Source organism: Populus nigra, chromosome 6 (assembly GCF_951802175.1).
Source record: "Populus nigra chromosome 6, ddPopNigr1.1, whole genome shotgun sequence".
NCBI classification, from domain to species: Eukaryota; Viridiplantae; Streptophyta; class Magnoliopsida; order Malpighiales; family Salicaceae; genus Populus; species Populus nigra.
In genome coordinates this window covers 7,744,546-7,764,669 of record NC_084857.1, presented here as the reverse complement: position 1 = coordinate 7,764,669, position 20,124 = coordinate 7,744,546, and the positions used below count along the sequence as shown (strand labels likewise).

Genomic DNA, 20,124 nt, shown 5'->3' with positions numbered 1-20,124 from the left:
GGACACTAAGCTAATGTTTGATATAAAGATGGACTAAACATTATAATTTTTTTTGTGAAACTGTTTATATATTTTTGGATAATTCTTAAATAAATTTTTATCTTATGTTTTAGTAAAGAGATTTTTGTCCTATAAAAAAAGAATAGGATAAACTTGTTTAATTTTTTGTAAAAATATTAACTCGAGTTGATTAAGGTTAATATAAAGATAAAAATAATAATTATTATAATTTTAAAACTTGACTAGACATTAATCTGGGATAAGATTTAAGTTATGAATCAGATTGATTGTTAACTCGGGTTAACACAATGATCAAAATTGTCATTATTATAGTTTTAATTAAAATCCAATTAAAAAATCAATCTAGGACCATACCGAGATCACTGGTGATCAAAACAATTAACTCAAGACAATATAATAATAAAAATAATTATTATTTTAACTTTTACTTCTAGTAATGTATATTATATTTGATGGGTTATTTGCCATTCCATTGGAACAATAGTCTTTAATAGTTTTTTCCATTTGACGGGCTAATCATAGGTAAAATAAATGCATGCATGCCAAAATACCCAGCTATTCAGCAAGTTTATTTCTTCTTTTCGTTTTCATTTTAGACAAAAACATAGATCATTTTGCTGTCGTAATATTTGTATTTTATTTTGTGGTTTATTTGTAGTTTTTATTTTTCATTTTGAATCATAATTATAGCTATGTATTATTTGCTGTTCTTGTTTGGACTGCTCAATTACCGTAAAAGATTTAACTAAATATCTGGCTTTTTTTGTTACCAGCCAATATCATATTGTGTGTGAATCAATTCCAACCTTCATCATGTTCGAGCCCAAGCCTCCCAAATTATTCGAGAGGTTTACTTCTCTCCGTGACCCTTCAATAATATTCTTGTATCTTACTAGTAAATTCATGGATGTGGAACTCTTCAAGATGCTTATTGAAGTGGAAGAATCCTCGCTTTGTGCTTAGCATTAATCTTGGTCTGCAATTTCTATCTTCTTTTTCTGGCATTGGTTTTTCTGGATCTTGCTAGTGCTGGAGCCACCAAAAGGCCTACATGCTGTGTGCTAGTGTTGACCGAGCCTACCAAGGGGGAAGTACTGGGCAAGGAGGATCAAGAAAAATTGAAGCCAGATTATGATCAAGTTGTTTCGGATATATGTATCTGAACTTTTTTGAAAGAAAAACGCAGCTTTGGTCCGTTTTATTAGTTAATTAACAGCATCTTTAAGATTATTGCAAAGATTATTTTTTAAAAATAAATCAAAATAATATATTTTTTATTTTTTAAAATTTATTTTTTACATCAACATATAAAAAAAATCTAAAAACAAATAATAAATTAAAACAAAAATTAAAATTTTTTAAAAACAGGTTAGATTGCAAAAACAACCTAATTAAAGCTATGAGTAGGCTCTGCTTCAATCTTATGTACTTGCCACTGAAATGAGGATCTATTGCTGCTTTTTTTTTTTTTTTTTTGTTTATATAGAGTATAATGCCTTTCAGCTGACCGACTACTTTGCTCTTGAAATGCTTGATTAAACACCATTCCTAATAGCATCTCCAATGTAAAAAGAACCATTTTGAATTTTAAAAATTATTGATATATATAGCTTTTCGAATAGTATAAATATAATTTTATTTCTCATGCGCACTTCAATAGCAAAAAAGCTATTTTAACAATTTATTTATATTTTAATATATAATATATATTAATACTTCTTCTAGCTTTTTTGGAGAAAAGTCATCGAGAGAAATTGTGGAGTTGAAATTGTTTTTTTTTTTCACAGAGAGGATTTTGGCTTTTCATTTGGCTATCAGGAGGAAAAGCTAAATTGTTTTTTTTTTTTGGCTCTTTTTTGGGCTCTCCAATATATGCCCTGAGCTTCATTGAGCATACGGTACGTGATGATGAAAAACTGAAACGCAGTTAGAACGCACTCACAAGCACAACTGTGTGTATAGTTGGATGGCTTTGTATGTAGGTTTAGGAATTTCAACAGATATGAGGTAACATTCATGCTTGCTGTTGCAAAATTTGAAAGTCCTGTAGGTACTGAGCATGACAGACAGTGCAATAAGGAAGCTAAAATGTACTTGAAATCCCACAGAAAATGTTCAATCTCCTCCCGCTTTGGGTCTACGTGGTTAATTGCAGATGATTGGGCTATGCCTGAAGATATCACGGGGGTGAAATGTTTCCTCTCAGGATATTGGCAAAAACTTTAGATTCGACATTTTTGGACATGATACCAAAATTCAGTGATCAGTCCAATGATATGTATACTCGTGTAGTAATATCTGACCATTTGCGTCCTTGAAAACAAAAAATGACCTCACAGTTTTGGAAATCAAATCCCCGTCTAAAGACACTGGGTTCTAGCAGCATGTGAAAGGGGTGAGATTGAGACGCGTGAGATGGATCTAGGTTCAAAGAACTTTGCACGAAAAGGAATAATCATTTTGGAAAGTTTATTCCAACATGATGTGCTGAAAATTCCTTCTAAAGTTGGTTCTAAATGTGCCTATCTTAGGGCATCACGAGCCGCTCAAAGTTGCTCTTTTTTTGCCCTTGTCTTGTATCGATTTTCTCACAGATCTTTTCAACTTTTCTTTCAAAGGAGGAGAGCCGAAAGTGTGAAAATGAGCTAATAGGTAACGATCATGAACGTATACTTTTGTTCTTGTAGCGCCTTGCTTAAACAAAGTTACTACCCAGTGCCATTTGCTCTCCTGCGAGGTTGGATTTTGGGAGCTTTCTTAGTTTGGTTTATGGATACACATGCCCTTGTTGAGAATCCAAATCAGGGCTGTAATTATCTCATAAGCATCACCAAGTCTAGGATCTCTCCAATATTAGACTTCAAGATAATGTATACCTCAAAGCCATTTTCTGCCATGCTTACCAGTTCAATGTTTTCCTTGCTGATGACCATGGTTTCTCTACGTTTTTTTCTTAAATTTATTGGATCAATAATCACAAGCTAAGCCTCGCTTTATTATTGCTGTCTGATGTATGCAATCAAAGGGTTGCTGCAGTGGTAGCTGCATGATTTTTTTGTCTTGGCATTAATTGTTGGCTCCACTTTGCTTTTTGTAATGCTTCTAAAAAATCCCATCATTAACAAGGACGCTACGAAGACAGATTTGAACTGTGATCTTCACCTTAACAAGATAAGATCCTGCTTTAGTGACCGATTAAGACACCCCCTAACAAATTCTTAAGATAGGAAAATCTTAAATACTGTTAGATTCTCTTGTTTAATTACTGATTGAAGACAAAATGAGTAAAGAAACTTGTTTTTAGACTTAAACAGTGTAATTGCCTGATTGGTGCTTGCGGGTCTCTCTCTTCATGGGACCAAGATCATTCAACAAAAAAGCTCAGGGCCTATTTTCTTTCAGACCATGTGGCTCCGTATGAGCTCCTATACACCTGAACTACTTCCAACTTTCTCATGGCTGGATGTGGTACTAATCACATTCCAAATACGGCGCCCCAATGAGACGAGGGAGGGAAAGAGAGATCAGCAGGTGACGGTTGCTTTCCTCACCTCTCTTTTTATTGGGTGGTATCACGAATTTAGGGAGAAAGTATAGGCTATGGATGCACCACAAAAGGAAAGAAAAAGTATGGCTTGCGTGTGAGGTATCCGAAGCTTTCAAGAGAGCCCACTTCTGAAACAGAATTTATTCTGCCTTGGCCTTTTTACAGAGGGAGCCTTACTGATAATCGAAGACACGCACCTCTTGGCTGCTAATTCGGTCAAAATCGTTTGTGCTGCAATGCCAGGGTTATTGTTTCAGAATTCAGACGGATACGTGTGGTATCATTTACTCAGTTTTCGTTTTTTGTCATAACATAGACAAGAAAACACGATTGTTTTGAACATTTTTATTGAAAAAGAGCAATGATCACAATTTTTGAAAATCACTTCGTTTGACTTTGATAAATCTTGACAACTTGTTGTTTTTTGAAATCAGAAAAACAAAAAACAAACAAGTTTCCTAGTTTCGTTTTCAAATTTAGTTTCTGAAAGTAGAAAATGGAGAATATAACAAACGTATATAATTATCAAAGCAGTGACCTTTTCCTTTTTGCCTCAATAAAGGAAATGCATTTGTTGCTGGATACAGTCTTGTAAGCTTCTCCAGCACTATAATCCTAATGTCACTCTTTATTTTTTTCCCCTTTTCTAATTTCCCCCATTGAAAAGCTTATTTAGATAATCACGTACAAGGGCATGCTTTAGCCATTCCATAGATGACACGGAAAAGAGCATTCTTTTAGCATTTTCGGTTTCCCTTGGAATGTATCGTCATGAAGCTAAAAGCTATGAAGAAGGAGCACATGGCAGAGTAGTAGGCCCGTGAATATTTGGTACAAAACCTAAGTGGGTGATGGATGATATGTGCTGAGGTAATTGGGGTACAAGATGGGGTTAGAGAGTGTCAACTATTTTGGATGCTTTATAATGTTTCCTTTTTAATTTTGATGATCCAGAGTCATGTGAAATGGAACATGTCGTTTGCTTGGAAGGAATAATGGTGCTCTCTCTCTTCTTTCAAGAGGTAAGCAGAGCAATTATTTCCTACTCATTTGTGGGATGTCCATAGTGCATATCTTCATTTAGTTTATCACTCAACTCCTCTTTATAACCCCACCCGCTTTGACTCCTCTTTTGACCCCATGCCCTCGGCTGCCATTGCCGACTTCCTTTGGTATTGATCGGTAAGTTTAGCCATGTCGAAGGGGGTTGGGTTAAATACTTACATTAAAGGTAGTGGAGCCTACGCGAAGCAGGGATTGAGTTGACTGAAAAAGACATCAAATCTCTGTCAAAATTTGAAGGGAAAAAAAGAGAAGAGGATCCATTAAATGGGATTTTAATTGGTTGATGAGAGCGAAGGGAAGGACAGCATATACAATGTGCATTTGCTCCTTAATAATTCACTCCTAGTGTTCATCCAAGGGCAAATCCACTGACATTGGTCCTACTGCACCCTTGCTCTCCTATAATTTTATGTTTTTTTTAGCGTGCACTGTCCCAGTCACAAGAGAGATAGCGTACTTTTCTAAGTAGGCAACACGGGACCCTTACTTCCTAATCTGAATCCTACCTCACAGGAACATCTCAGTAGTTGGAATGTAATTTTCAGGAATTTTAAAGGTGGTGCATGGAACTAGCATCCAACTAGTTTTTCTTCGTAACAGTATCCAACTTTCTTTCAGAGAGATTGTTGGTCTTAAATCCTTTATCAATCACCAGATTCACCACCAAATAAAGTTACAAAGTTCCTGCCTAATATCTTAGCAGAATATATATCCTTTTTTTTTTTGGTGGCTTATATACAGATACTCTTCTCCACCTTCATAGATGCTCATATTTCCCTCAAGTTCCTCCAATTGGCTATAAATATTGACCAAAAAAGAAAGAAACAGCCACGCTTTAGCTACCATTTTGTGTTGTAGAGATCTAAAGTCAACCCGTGTAAGGAGGCTATTAATTAAGAGCCAGAAACAAGAGTTGCCCCAGTTGAGTTGAGAGACATTTATGGTAAGTCTGTCAAATGCTGCTTGCTTCTGACCCTGGGAAATCAGGCATATCCACTAGCCAAGAGCCATGACAGATGGGAACTAGGATTTAATTTGAAGTTATCGTCTCTATCAAGACCTAACTTGCATTTGAAGTTAATGTCTATACCAACTCCTAACCATTTAATTAATTAATTAATTGAAACCCTTATGTCGGATCATTAACATTCAATAAGGATATACTCCTTCCATTCAATGATGATGATCATGAAATATGTTTGAACATCAAGTCAACAGCCATTATTGGGTCTGAATTGCACGTGCATCCATCTACGCTAGGCCTATCCATCATAACATGTAAGTATTTTGTATGTAACTGGACCCCAACTTCAATTTTGTGTTTGATAACGTGGTGTAATTATTATTATTATTATTATTATAATTGCAAAAACACATTTTATCCATTATTTTTCAATGGTTTTTATATAAAGATATATACAAAACATAAATTTGATATATGTATATATATTTAAAAAATCTAAATGTATTTTAAAAAACAATTTAAATTGCAACCTTTGACCACGGAAAGCATCACCCTCTGTTCTTTATCAGATGGCAGTGAATGCACAAGGGATTACTAGTTCTGTGGGACGCTACCACTAGTATATAAATACATTAATTTGTAGGGAAAAACAGAGGGGGGCAGCTTTTGCTTTTTAAAAAGTTGGCTGCTTTTGGGACAATTTATAGGGACTGTGGAGACAAAGTGATTGTATTAGAATCAATAAAGCAAAACCCAACTGGGGTAGTAGGGTAATTCAAAGTAAAAAAAATGAAAGAAAAGAAAAGCAAATGGGAGGAATAATTCACGCTACAAAGATCTCGCGAGGGGCAAATCACTACATCACAAATCTCTAAGTTCAATCCCCTCGAGACTGTAATTTTTTCTCTTATAATAATTAAAGCAAGGGTTAGAGAAGAAGAGTGGGATTTTGATACCTTAATATTTTAAGAAAATGGCCAAGTACTTGAGGGAATGTTGGATTCCCACAGGTCACACAGTAGAAGCTTAGCAAACCAAAGCAAATCCCAACACTTTGTCCACTTTCATTGTCACTTGTCACTAATATGTTCTAATTATAAGATGTTACAATGCTTAACAGTTAACACTTCACTTGCTTTTTCCACAATTTTTATAAAACAGAAGAGAGAAATTCTATTATCAATGATATTATCTAGACATGGTTAGCGCAGCTTGTTGCCTTTATATTCTTTTCTTATACTTTGCTGAACCAGTGGCAGGCATGTTACTCCTCTTTTACTTTTAGAGTCTTAGTCTTACCAAAACCTCTGGTTTTCTTGACTCTTTGTCTCTCAGAGATAAGGTGTGAGATAGTGCAATTATAGGACAGCATGAGCAGTTGTAGTACTAGTGCCTGGTTCGTATGCAATACCAAGACAAAACAAAGACTACTTCAACACTGTTTTTGTTGAGTCTAACAACCAGCCCTTTAATAGCCTCCCAGAAGCTGGTTTTGGTAACTAGCAACCTTTGATTCAATGGTGGCAAGGAAAAAGAATGCTCTTTTCTATTGTGTGGGTTTGTTAATCTGCTTATGGAATACTGCGTATGGAGAGCTAACAGCTACAGGTGTTAACTTTGAAGGTAACGGGAGTTTTGCTCAGTAATGGAGAATTAAACATGTCTTTTAAATTTTTTTGAAAAGTTAAGAGCTTGAAGTAATCTCTACCTTTTCTTTTCTGTTATTTTTCTCCTCTCAGTGGAGGCTTTGATGGGCATTAAAGCTTCATTGCACGATCCTCATGAGGTTCTTAAATGGGATGAACATTCTGTGGATCCATGCAGCTGGATCATGGTCACTTGTTCTACTGATGGTTTTGTCACTACACTGTAAGTAATACTAAATTAATGACTAACCAAGACACTCAGAGAAGCTGAATACACAAGCAAATAATTTGAAAGCAAGCACCCCATTTAATGAGAGTTAAAGTGTGAAAAATCATTTGTAGTTAAAAAGTGGTTTTGTTGCAGAGGAGCTCCAAGCCAAAGTTTATCTGGCACTCTTTCACCATCCATTGGAAACTTGACAAATCTCCAGTCTCTGTGAGTATTCAGTTAATATTCAGGAAGTGTGATTTTATACTTTCATTTTTTTTTTGTTTAAAAACCTTGACAATATGGTGTTTTGCAGGCTTCTACAGGATAACAATATTTCAGGACATATACCCGCTGAGCTTGGCAAGCTCCCAAAGCTTAAAACAATTGATCTTTCCAGTAACAACTTCAGTGGTCAAATTCCTAGTACTCTCTCTAATCTTAATAGCCTCCATTACCTGTAAGTACAAAGTGTACATAGACACCAATATTTATTTTTGTTCTTTCATAACAATTTTAAAATCAGGCGGTGATTATTTTTAAAAGTTTCTGAAGAGTCTGATTCTGACAAAGTGGAATTTGGATCAGGAGACTGAACAATAACAGTCTTAATGGAGCAATTCCTGCCTCTTTGGCTAACATGACTCAACTTACCTTTCTGTAATTCTCTTCAGACCCTTATCCTTGTGCTATTGTTATCTATAATTTTATCTTAGTAAAATCCATATGATTTGCGTGGATTTTGTTCAATGTTCCAGGGACTTGTCTTACAATAATTTGAATACTCCTGTACCACCTGTTCATGCTAAAACATTCAAGTACGTCAATCCTAAAACCTGTCTGTCCTTCTATATTTCATTTTTCCCTCATGAAAACAGAAAAAAAAACTATAATCTCTTTTCCATAAATTAATTAGTTGATGTTGCTTTTTTTTATTGACATAGCATTGTAGGAAATACTCTGATATGCGGAACTGAGCAAGGCTGTGCTGGAACCACACCAGTTCCGCAATCTTTGGCTGTGCATAATTCACCAAGTAATTGTCTTTCCCGCCTGTTGCAAAGTTACCTACTTAATTCCAAGTTTGAATTTATTCCGTTCTAAAAGTTGTTGTTGTGCTTCCCTTTTGCTTTTGTTTTTTTTTTGCAATTATTTTGCTCTTGACTTTAATTTGAAGCTCGTGATTTTTTTTTATCCTTTGGTATAAAATACTTTTCAGATTGTGTTACTTTCCTTTTGTGCTTCAAATTACAAATCTTAATTTCTATATTATTCTCTGTAAATTATCTCATCTTTAAATCATTCTCAAAAGTCTTTCTTTGTTTCTTAAGATTCTCAGCCTTCTGGAAATAGCAAGAGCCACAAAATTGCCCTGGCCTTTGGTTCAAGCCTAGGCTGCATCTGCCTGTTGGTTCTTGGATTTGGCTTCATTCTTTGGTGGAGACAAAGACACAACCAGCAAATATTCTTTGATATTAATGGTTAGTAAGGCATAAATTGACTGGAAAATTATAAAGCATTAGCAAAATTAAGCGGTTGTTAGCAACAGATACGTGTTTGTTAACATTTTTCTCTTTCCAAAAATACCAGAACAGCATCATGAAGAACTCAACCTAGGAAACTTGAGGAGGTTTCAATTCAAAGAACTTCAGATTGCAACAAGCAACTTCAGCAGCAAGAACTTGATAGGAAAAGGTGGTTTTGGGAATGTCTACAAAGGGCATCTCCAAGATGGAACTGTTGTAGCAGTGAAAAGGCTCAAAGATGGAAATGCCATAGGCGGTGAGATCCAATTCCAGACTGAAGTTGAGATGATCAGCCTAGCAGTGCATCGAAATCTCCTTCGTCTCTATGGATTATGCATGACAACAACTGAAAGGCTATTGGTTTATCCTTACATGTCCAATGGGAGCGTTGCTACTCGTCTTAAGGGTAATGCATCCATCAAGATAGCCCTACAACTTGTCAGTCACCGAAATATAATTGACCATTCTTTAATCATGATGTAAACATTGTGCCTATCATTTCTCTTGCAGCGAAACCTGTCCTGGATTGGGGTACAAGGAAAAGAGTTGCCTTAGGAGCAGGAAGAGGTTTATTATACTTGCACGAGCAATGTGATCCCAAGATAATTCACAGGGATGTGAAGGCTGCAAATATATTACTTGATGATTATTGTGAGGCTGTTGTAGGAGACTTTGGGTTGGCAAAGCTGTTGGATCACCAGGACTCGCATGTGACAACAGCTGTGAGGGGCACTGTGGGGCACATAGCCCCTGAGTATCTATCAACAGGCCAGTCCTCTGAGAAAACAGATGTTTTTGGATTTGGAATACTATTGCTAGAATTGATATCTGGCTTAAGAGCTCTGGAATTTGGGAAGTCAACAAACCAGAAAGGAGCATTGCTTGACTGGGTAAGCTAAACAAACACGCTTTACTTTTTGGATACAGTTCAGACAAATCCAAGTCCCATTTCTCAACCATCACTAAATTTATGATCTTAATTACAGGTGAAGAAGATACATCAGGAAAAGAAGCTCGAGTTGTTAGTTGACAAGGATCTGAAAAACAACTACGATCCAATTGAGCTTGATGAAACAGTTCAAGTAGCTCTATTATGTACCCAAAACCTTCCAAGTCATAGACCTAAAATGTCAGAAGTGGTTCGGATGTTAGAAGGAGACGGGCTTGCCGAAAAATGGGAAGCTTCTCAGAGAGCTGAAGCAACTAGAACAAGAACCATCGAGTTCTCCTCTTCGGAAAGATATTCTGACCTGACTGATGATTCATCATTGCTTGTCCAAGCAATGGAGCTCTCTGGACCCAGGTGACATGATTTTCAAACAGATAGCGTTTACGAACTTTCAAAAGGATGCGATACAGTGTGTGAAAACAAGCTTCGTGTATATTTACCACGTATTGGAGCTCTCAAGATGTGTTAAACTTTCTGACTGTACAGAACCGGGATCTGTAAAAATGACATAGTTGAGGGTTTTATGTTTTTTTTTGTGTCTTGCTGGTCGAGTGAAGATTTTTTTGGCTGTGTTTTGCTGGGGTTCACTTAATGATAACCTTAGAATAAAGTTTGTTCCTCCTGAACTAAAATATTACCCTTGGAGCTCAGAAGAGAGATTTATCTTGGTCAGTACATGAGAATTATGATTGCTTCTGAAAGTTAATAGTTTATGGGGATGAAATTCATGGTCCGACGGGTGGCTAGAAAGGCAGTTTGTCTCGCAGGGTGATCTTTCATCAAACGGTTGCAGGGCCAGCCCCCACTTCAGCTACAGGAAATTTCTTGGCATCAAAATTCAAAGATGAGTACTTCCAATGATGGACGTAGCCAATTGAATTATAAGAACTCAAGTGATGTAGAGGATCAGAGAATAAACAAAGTTTCTGAATGGTAAATAACAAGTGAGGAGGGTACCAATACCATTAACATGCAAAGCATATTCCTGAAACATTTATAAGAAATCCCAAAAAACAGAAGTCAGTTTTTATCAAGTACTTCATAAAAAGAAAAGATAAGGACATGAATCTCTATCATTCTTCACTCTTCTTTGAGCTCGAGAAATTAAAGTTTATTCCGCAGCACCCATGAAGGGGCAAGATAAAAGACCAACAAGATTTTGTGCACCCCGTATTCTTGTACACTTGAATGATGTTATTATTTCACAAATATCCACAAGAAAAGCAGCTTTTCATGGAATACACAGCGTTTCATCGGGTAAATATAATTTCAGCTTCAGCAGAAGCCCTTCGAAACCTGACCAACTGAATCAGCATATTCAATCTCCCATCCATGACATATACACAAGGTGTGATTGACATTGTCTCAAGCACTGGGGAATTCGCAAGCAAAAATTTCATAAATTCCATTTCATGTGGCACACCAGACATATCTGTCATCTTTACAACTTTAAGTTGTTTAAATGTGCAATCTTTAGGGCACTCTTTCGCCCAAAATTCCAAATTCGGTGCTTCTACAGAAGCCACAGCGGTTGATGAGCCCTACATAAAAACCATAGATGAAAAAACAAAAAGTTTGCACCAGTCTTGAGTGAATTAATGTAAAATGCAATGCGCAAGTATATTATAATTTCACCAAAAATCACAAAAGAAGATCCCAACATGTGCAACAAAACTTACCGAGATCCGAAGTTCCTTCAAATTAGGAGAGTTCATGATCAAGCGAAGAACAACACGTATCTCTTTCATATCTTCAAAACTAACTTGATACAATTCAATTATTTTTAGGTGGCTGTATGTAATAGCAAGACTTCCTGGATAATCACCTATGCTCAAATACTAACACCAAAAGAACAGAATCAAACTAAGGAAAAAGGAAAAAAAGGATGACAATAAGAGTTACATAAGGACATAATTTTGCACTTTATAATCTAGATCCCTCATGGTTCATTTACCAAAACATAGGAGCAAAGACAAACTACATTGTAAATTCATGCACCAAATAAGAATATGACACGGTGTTACCTTTGTGAAGTAGATGTGCCCAGCAAGCCTCTCAAGACGAGGTACACCCCCAAGAAACTTGATAAAATTGCACTTTGAACTTTGCTCAAAGCATTCAGCCATTTCGTCATTCATATACATAGCAACAGACATGGCAACTAAAAGTGGGGTATTTTCAAGACAAATATCAGTAAATTCACCTTCCAAGCACAGGTACTTGAGATTTGGAGCACGGATATTAAGAGCTAAGCTATCAAAATAAGACAATGCAAGACTTTCCAGAAGTGGGCAACCGGAAATCAGACTTTCAATTGCCTCGGGAGCAACCAAAACTTGATGAAGACTAAGGCTCCTCAAACACAAGAATCCTTTAAAAGTAGGAGGTGGATCAAATTCACATCGGAAAAGCTCCAAACAGGTCAACTTTTTACAATTGAAAAGACATGATGGCACCCTAAACCACTCGCCTTCTCCTAATTCAAGCACCAACTCTTTAATATCACTCCTTGAGAGGAAAAGTATCCACTGATCAATATCCGGGCAGCATTGCAGATATGAAGTAGAGAGCTGGAACTTGTGAATAGGTCCTTGGTGAAGAAAGAGTGCCCGAGTGATGAAGTTGACCATGCAGTTCTCAACCACTGGTCTATCACTGCACATCCTGATACATTTGTCATCGAAAACAAGGTGAGTAAGTGTAGTCCATCGATACCTCCATTTACTTGACAATATGCTTGTTCTCACAGCATCTCTTATTGGTAATCGAGTGAGGATGCTTTCCAGAATGCTCTGAGGCAGATCACTTATCAGATCCGGATCCTCAAAATCTCCCATTTGCACCTGCCAGCTTAAAGAACAAAGAAAACAATGGAAGCCTCACTCTTATAATCAAACGGATGTAACAACCAAACATTAAAAAAATAAAAGAAAGTTAAAGAAAGTCATGATCTTTCCCTCAAATTGGATAAAAACTAAAAAGAAATGGCACCGATTCAAGATAGAAACTTTCGTCATTTGGGACTCCACAAAAATGAAACCCACCACTAAACTGAGCCTATAAATGGACTGGTAATTGACTTGATTAAAAAAAAAAAAAAATTCCCTTCTGTTTCCTTCGCAACCAAACACAAAAGGGCGAACGGAAAAAGAACAAACTCTCAAGAAAAAAGTAAACCAAATTTGACAACTGGGTCAGGCAACGAACCACAATCAATCTTATCATCAACAATCTATTTCAATTATAAAATTGAGCAAATTAGACCAATGAGTGTCCATTATGATGATTGAAAAAAGATTTAGCAAAAACAAATTCGTGACAGAAGAGATCCAAAATGATTCATGCAACAAAGGTTTGAGAGAGCACAAAACTCAGCGTCAGTGCAGAAGGGTAAGAAGATGAGGTTAAAGGGGGTAAAAAATAAGAGTAGAGATTTACTTACATAAATAAGAACTATAAGAGTGCTGAAGTGGTAGTTGAGACTTCGAGTTCGAGGGAAGAATTGCTGTCTTTCCTTGTGTTGTTGTTTTGGTTCCGGTGAGTGGTCGTGCCATTTCTTACGCTTTATTTTTAGTAAATTATTCTTTAACCGTTGTCTTGTTAACATGTCTACTTGTGTAATCCAATCCTCCCCCACTATGTTGTTGTTTCTATATATATATATAAAAAATATATGATACTTTTGGGAAATGACAGTGGTGAAGGAGCGCTATCCTACTTATAGGGAAATGACAGAGGCTAGCAATTGAAGCCCTGAAATTATATTTTCAGGACAATTAAGGACTAATTCACAATATCGTTTAGGATACAAGGACTAAAGAACAATCACTTTACTTCTGGAGGGACGCACCGCACGTAGAGTGTGTTATTAATGATTCGAACACGGCTGAAACTAATTTCTTAAAAATTTGAAAAAACATTTTTAATATTTTTATATTGTTTTGATGTTAAAAATAATAATAAAATATTATTTTAATATATTTTTAAGTAATTTTAACTACTTATCATTATTCCAAATACTTTTCTGGATGTCGTGATCAGAAACGACATGTCATTGATAAGTGAAATGTCGTCTCCTTTATGCGTATGATAGACATGTGGCTTACCTAAAGAAGACTATCTCTCCGAGTTAGGTTAACCAGACATGAAGAGGAAGTTTTAGTTATTGGTGTAAATGGACTAGAACTATAACCTTAACGTATATTCGTGGAGACTTCATTTTCGTACAAGAAAAAAGGTTGTTCGGAGATAATTGGCTGAAAGTATCATTGAACAAACGCTGGTTAAGGTTTCCCAATTCATGTCTCCGTTGGCTTGAAAACCAATTAACTCAATGTTCACAGCATTTCGCAATGGTAACACACTCACATGGGTATATTTTGTGCTGGACGGGTTGGAAGATGACGGACCTAAAGGAAGTTCTTTAATCCAGAAAAGAAGAATTCTGTAGAAGAAGCCAGATTACATCCAACATTATACAATCATCATCATAAACATAATAAATGAGCAAGACGTTGCTCTTTGGTCTGTCGCGATATCATCTTAATTCATAGTAAATACTTCGACAACGCACAATAGTTGAGAAAAGAACAGCATGATATCTGGCAGCTAGATAAGACAACATAGCAAAATACTGCCTTCATAAGACGAGTAAAAGATCATTATCTTCAGCTAAGGATCACAGTTTACGACTTCTGCCTCTGATACATGCACGTTGAGATTGAATCACCTCTTTCAAAATCTCAGGTGCTCGTCTATCATTTGTTCTCAGATATGAACTGGTAGTGCTTTGGCTAATAAAAACTCGATGAAGTCTAATTCAGGCGTTGTGCCACTGATACAACGAATGTCCACTTCTGTAAGTTGTCGAAGAGAAATATCAGACAACTGCTGCTGGGGTGTGCCTACAAATAGATAACGAAACAAACTCAATATAGATGCAAAACAAAATAACATATCCACAAGTCTGTGCACAAATCCACTGTATATGATGCATATAATGACACGCCTCAATCCAAAGTCTACTCAAGTACGGTGAGCTGCTAATCAAACAAAAAAGAACAGATACCTCCGCCATCCCTCCAAAACATAAATTTGGCAACTCGAGGACTTTTAGGAGTTCAGCTGATGTTGGAAGCGTCTTTGGTACACCATGTGCAAGTGGTAGCTTGAAGCAAACAGAAAAACGAGGTTATCCAAAAGTTGGTGCGCTATACATATGCAGCTTGACAAATAATGACTGAGAAATAACTTGCTTTCCATACGTTGCAATCTGTGTGAATTTTTTCCACCAAAAGGTAGAGAGGCAAATACCTCAGTTATATTGGAGGTCTCCATGAGCTCAAAATTTTCCTCTCTATTTCCAAATGATCCAATGGATACTACTGCAAGGAGTGGCATATTCTTAAAGCATATAGCTTTGAAAAACCGTCAAAGTAAATGGTTTTGAGATTAGGAGCTTCTATTTAGATACAACGAAACTCTGTTCGGCTAAACAATAACAACTCTTTGAGCAACGAGCACTTGAAGACAAAAGTTTCAAAACAAATCAGCTTTAAGTGGGTTATTTTTTTAAGCAAATTGGTTTGAAAACACCCGCTCTCAAAGCAGATCTCCTGGAGAAGAGGAACCTCGATATTTGGAGACCCTGAGATTCTGTTCGGCTTGACAAGTGCAACTCTTCGAGTAGTAAGCACTTGGATATAAAAGTTTCAAAGAAAATCAATTGCTAAATCAACTTCTACTAATTCCAGAGTAAGCGCAGACTACTAAATCCTTTAAATAAACATGGAGGGTTGAACACACAATAGCATAGATTTAGCAGCATCAACTGATTGAAGACATGATAAAATTCAGGAATGTATCTTGGTCGGCCACCCCGCCGAAAGAATCTCAATGCAGCTTCTCAATGTAGTACAGGAAAGAGTATAATTTTTATTGGTTCAAAGTGAATCAGTAGAACTTGAAAAAAAGTCAACATTATACTGCTTCAGGAAGGAGAGGTGTTCTTTGCTAATGCGTTGACAAAAGAATCATCGAATATCAGTTGCCCGCTGATGCCTCCATTTTCTTGACAAGATACTTGTCCTCACTGCTACGTACGTTTATTGGTATAAGCTTGAGAATCTTCTTTTTGATATTGACTTGTAGTTAGCTGATGTAAAACTATGTTTTGGTAAATCAGATTCAAACCCAAATCCAAACTCAAACTCAAATCTAGGTCAAATCCAAGAACTCAATCTAACCTATATATTTAAAGAGAATTTTTGCTAGAGAATTGATTCTCTCTTCTTCTCCTTTCCCCTTCCCTGTAGTAACTTTTCTTCCAAGTATAAAAAAGAATCTTAAGCTTTTAGGTTTTAAAAAGGGTTTGAAAAAACAAGTACGTATCATGACTTCCTCTTCTATTGTTTTTGAATGGTGATTAAACATCATATCTTCATTAGCTCTTGGATGGGTGAATAATCAGTATATGGATGATATATAGCATATGAGCTAAAAACAATCTGAGTGGATTCACAAGAAGCATGTTCTAGGATGATTGTGATAGTTTGTGGATTAAAAACATGTTTTGGGATTTTATGATGTTCATATGTTAATTTGAGAATTGAATGATTTAAGATGTTTAATTGATATTTTAAGGTATTAGTTTGACTTAAAATGATTGATATGAAGACTTGCGTTATGTGTTTTTTAAAAAATAAATTGAATTTTAAGGATATGCAGTTTTAGAAGACTGGTATATCGGTCTTGAAATCCCATAAACTAACTAACCAATTTGTTCAAGTCAGTTGACTGGTTAGCCTGATAATTTCAATCAACTGGTTGATCAAATATATCCGAAGACTAGTATTTTATGAGAAACATGTTTGAAGCGTAGCATAAATTGAAAGTTCTTATAGCATTACTTTTGCGTTACTGGATCTGGAATTTGGATCGTGGCAGCTGAATGGTCGATTCACGAAGCTGTTTCATTCTAACTAAGGGTCCAGTTTTCTCAAGACCGAGCCTGATAATCATATTCTACGACAAAAGTTCAATTTCTAGGTCCTATAACCACTTTAATCGTGGAACTGATGCAATGACCAAGAAAGGAATCAATTCTCTGAGGCTAAGACTAATCTTAATTATCTGGCAATAATCCCTCTATGTTAATGGCAAGTTTCTTCCAAGTTCCAAGATGGACATTAATATTCCAATTCTTTTTGTAAATTGTGGTAGGCTACCTAGAGTATTGCTATGAAGTGGGAAAATGGGAAGTCAGTATCTTGAACGTTTTTATGGTTTTTAGGAAACGTAAAGTGTAATTATGAGTGTTCTATTGTACAGATGTTTCTAGGAAATACTACAAGTTTTAAGTTACAGACTAGTTAAGTAAGTTATACATGTATTAATGCCTCGTCTCATCATAACCAGTGTTTTTACCATATATTGGCAAGTAATAACATCACCACATACTATATCTTGTCAATAGTCCGCTGTTTGCTGATACTTTGCCGAGAAATATCATTAGTCAACATGTGGATCGAAGAGATGAGAAGATCATCACTCACAGTATATCTCATCCATTAGACCTGTCCTCTAGTAAAATAAAAGGAAAAAGAACAGAAAACCTTCAATCATCAAACAAGAACAGCATTGTCGGTGAGGATTTTTTTTTCGATAAAGCTAAAGATGAACATTTAGTTCATGCTAATCCATGACTTTGGGTCGAGAGAGTCCTAGTTCGACTACAGAAATCGAATTTTAGTCTCCTGTCATTGTCTTGTAATAAATTTAGCTACATGACATCGCCTTCAAATCTTGAATGAGTCCTTTCCAGATGTAAAGCAACATGGAAGCATCTCTTACAAATTTATCATACAATATATTCGAGTAACCCCCATTAAAAACGAGTGGTTCACAATCGCACTCTGCAAGTAACCAGCAACTTAGAAACATCAACTCTGAAGACTACGTAGATCCAGGGGCATCACATATATTTTAAAAATAGGATAGTGCTAAACCACATCCTCACTGAAATCATCGCAAGTGATTTCTGCTTCTGGTGATGCGCGTTTAAATCGAATTATCTCCTTTAAAATCTTGAGCTGTTCACCGGCAACCATTTTGGAGGGAGGCTGAATATGCATCACCTTGAGTGCAGATGATTTGGCTAACAAAAGCCTAACAAACTCCATTTCGGGCAAGGTGCCAATGAAGCGTTGTAATTTTACTTCCTGGAGTTGATTCAAGGAAAAATCCAAGAAGCCATCCCGCTCCGAAAGTTGAAGGAAAGGATTAGTGCTAACATTGCGGCTGCAGAACACCTATAAAGAAGAAAAAGGATTAAGAAACAAACTCAATTAAAGCCTTCCAAACGTAAACCAAACAGATAAATGTTTTGTAAGCATAAGCATAAAATAGCTCAGATCTATATGCCCAACCGTAATAAGAAGTTTTTGCAGGTTAGGAGAGCTTCTAATCAAGCAAAGCGCACATGAGACCTCCTCCACCTCTGCATAACACAAATCGTTTATCTCTAGAAACTTTAGATTGGTTAAAGAAGCTTGAAGCGTCACTGATGAATCAGGAACAGCAAGGTCCTTGAAACAACCACCAAAATAAAGAGTTAACAAAAATTCCCTGCTAAAGAAATACATAAAATAAAGGGCATAAACCTATGTTACCTCCAAAAAGTATTAATCGACACTCAGGTACTCTATAGCAGGCAAAGAACTAAAAACCTCAATCAAACTCGAGTGATTCCTTGTCTCGTTGTCTAGTTCTGCAACCGGTGTCTGATAAACTGAAAGTTCTGCTAGCCGAGGAGCATTTTTGAAATAGATACATTCGTAAACGCCAATGTAGTGTAGCAATTTCAGATTGGGAGCATTGATTTCGAGGCAGGAAATTTCCACATAGCGATCCAACACCAGTTTTTCAAGTAGCGGACAATTGGTGAAAAAATCTTTTAAGAAATCAGCATCAAAGTGGACTTCACGAAACTCAAGACTAATGAGCTTGCTAAACCCTTTAAATGATGGTGGAGGTTTGAATATACATGAACGTAGTTTCAGGTATCATAGTTTCAAGCATGAGAAAAGGTATGAAGGCAACTTATGGCGGCGATGATCTTCGCTTGAGATCTGAAGATTGAAATCACGGATATCTTTCTTAGACAGGAAAAGAATCAAACGATCAATCTCAGGACAACTTTTTAATCCAGAGATGGAAAGGATGAACTTATCTTTCACATTTTTAATATCAAAATTTTAATTAATGTGTAATATCTTATTAATGTATAAACCTATCAACCCGGGAAAAACGTGGTAGAGGTTTTTTTTTTAATTTTTTTCTTTTTACTAGAAATCTTTTTTATATATATATTTTTTAATTGATTACTAACTCATTTCAAAATTCACTATATAAATACTAGAATAATATTTTATTTTTTCAATATATAATTTGAAACTCTTTTCACAAGAAAAAAAATTATTTTTTTCAACGTGGAATAAAAAATATTTTTTATTTAAATACTTTAATTTAAAAAAATAAGATAATATCTTTCTAATATGGGATAAAAAAGCTTTTGAGGTAATCTTTAAAACTTAATTGTTTACAACATGTATAACCTATATTCACATAAATTATTTTCTAATTTTTTCATATAAAATATTAAAATCTCAAATATTTTTTTTTAATTTTCCCGTTTTGACCCGAGTTAACCCATATAACTTAGGACCCAACCTCTTGGTAGGGTCAATCCCCAGGTCGGGTTTGATAACTATTATTATCATGAAAATATATTTTTTGATTTGTTATATTTTTTGAACTATCAAAATGTATTGAATAAATCAATATAAATAAATTTTTATAAAAATTTAAAATATTTGATTCGATACGAGTTATATAGCTAGTATAAAACTTAATCAGAAGAGATTTTTACCATACACCTACACATCTCACTGCTCAAAATAAAATGTAATTACTTTTTTGCACTTTGAAAAAAAAAACCCGTAGCCTTATAGTTGGGATCAACGGCCATTAGTCAATTAAAAAATTATTGTAGATAATTGTATCTTTTCTGAATTTTTAAGCGACTACATTGTTTTTAGAGATAAAATTTTAAAAGCTGACATCCTTTTCTCTTTTTAGTTATTAAACTATAATAAAATAACAACTTATTCTTCGAAGCAACAATTTCAAAGTTTGTGTG

The 20,124-nt window shown here is 35.6% G+C and overlaps 3 protein-coding genes across 4 annotated transcripts; 1 reads left to right on the top strand and 2 right to left on the bottom strand.

Moving 5' to 3' along the window:
* Positions 1-6,538: 6,538 nt before the first annotated feature.
* Positions 6,539-10,558, top strand: LOC133697205 (protein NSP-INTERACTING KINASE 2-like). Its single transcript, XM_062119619.1, has 11 exons — positions 6,539-7,220; positions 7,337-7,466; positions 7,608-7,679; positions 7,768-7,911; positions 8,040-8,111; positions 8,210-8,269; positions 8,396-8,487; positions 8,783-8,932; positions 9,042-9,383; positions 9,488-9,867; positions 9,964-10,558. The coding sequence occupies exons 1-11, from the start codon at positions 7,115-7,117 to the stop codon at positions 10,282-10,284; spliced, it is 1,869 nt and encodes a 622-aa protein (XP_061975603.1). The 5' UTR covers positions 6,539-7,114; the 3' UTR covers positions 10,285-10,558.
* A 423-nt stretch (positions 10,559-10,981) lies between these two features.
* LOC133697206 (F-box/FBD/LRR-repeat protein At1g13570) lies at positions 10,982-13,604 on the bottom strand. Of its 2 annotated transcripts, none has more exons than XM_062119620.1 (4): positions 13,369-13,604; positions 11,951-12,769; positions 11,606-11,764; positions 10,982-11,467 (listed from the first exon to the last, which is right to left on the bottom strand). In XM_062119620.1, exons 1-4 carry the CDS (start codon positions 13,531-13,533, stop codon positions 11,177-11,179), a joined length of 1,434 nt encoding a protein of 477 aa, XP_061975604.1. In that variant the 5' UTR covers positions 13,534-13,604; the 3' UTR covers positions 10,982-11,176. The 2 variants fall into 2 exon arrangements, with proteins under 2 accessions (XP_061975604.1, XP_061975605.1); XM_062119621.1 differs by having other exon boundaries at positions 11,951-12,776; positions 13,369-13,508.
* A 4,063-nt stretch (positions 13,605-17,667) lies between these two features.
* Positions 17,668-19,149, bottom strand: LOC133695890 (uncharacterized). Its single transcript, XM_062117855.1, has 2 exons — positions 18,353-19,149; positions 17,668-18,235 (listed from the first exon to the last, which is right to left on the bottom strand). The coding sequence occupies exons 1-2, from the start codon at positions 18,566-18,568 to the stop codon at positions 17,927-17,929; spliced, it is 525 nt and encodes a 174-aa protein (XP_061973839.1). The 5' UTR covers positions 18,569-19,149; the 3' UTR covers positions 17,668-17,926.
* Positions 19,150-20,124: the final 975 nt, after the last annotated feature.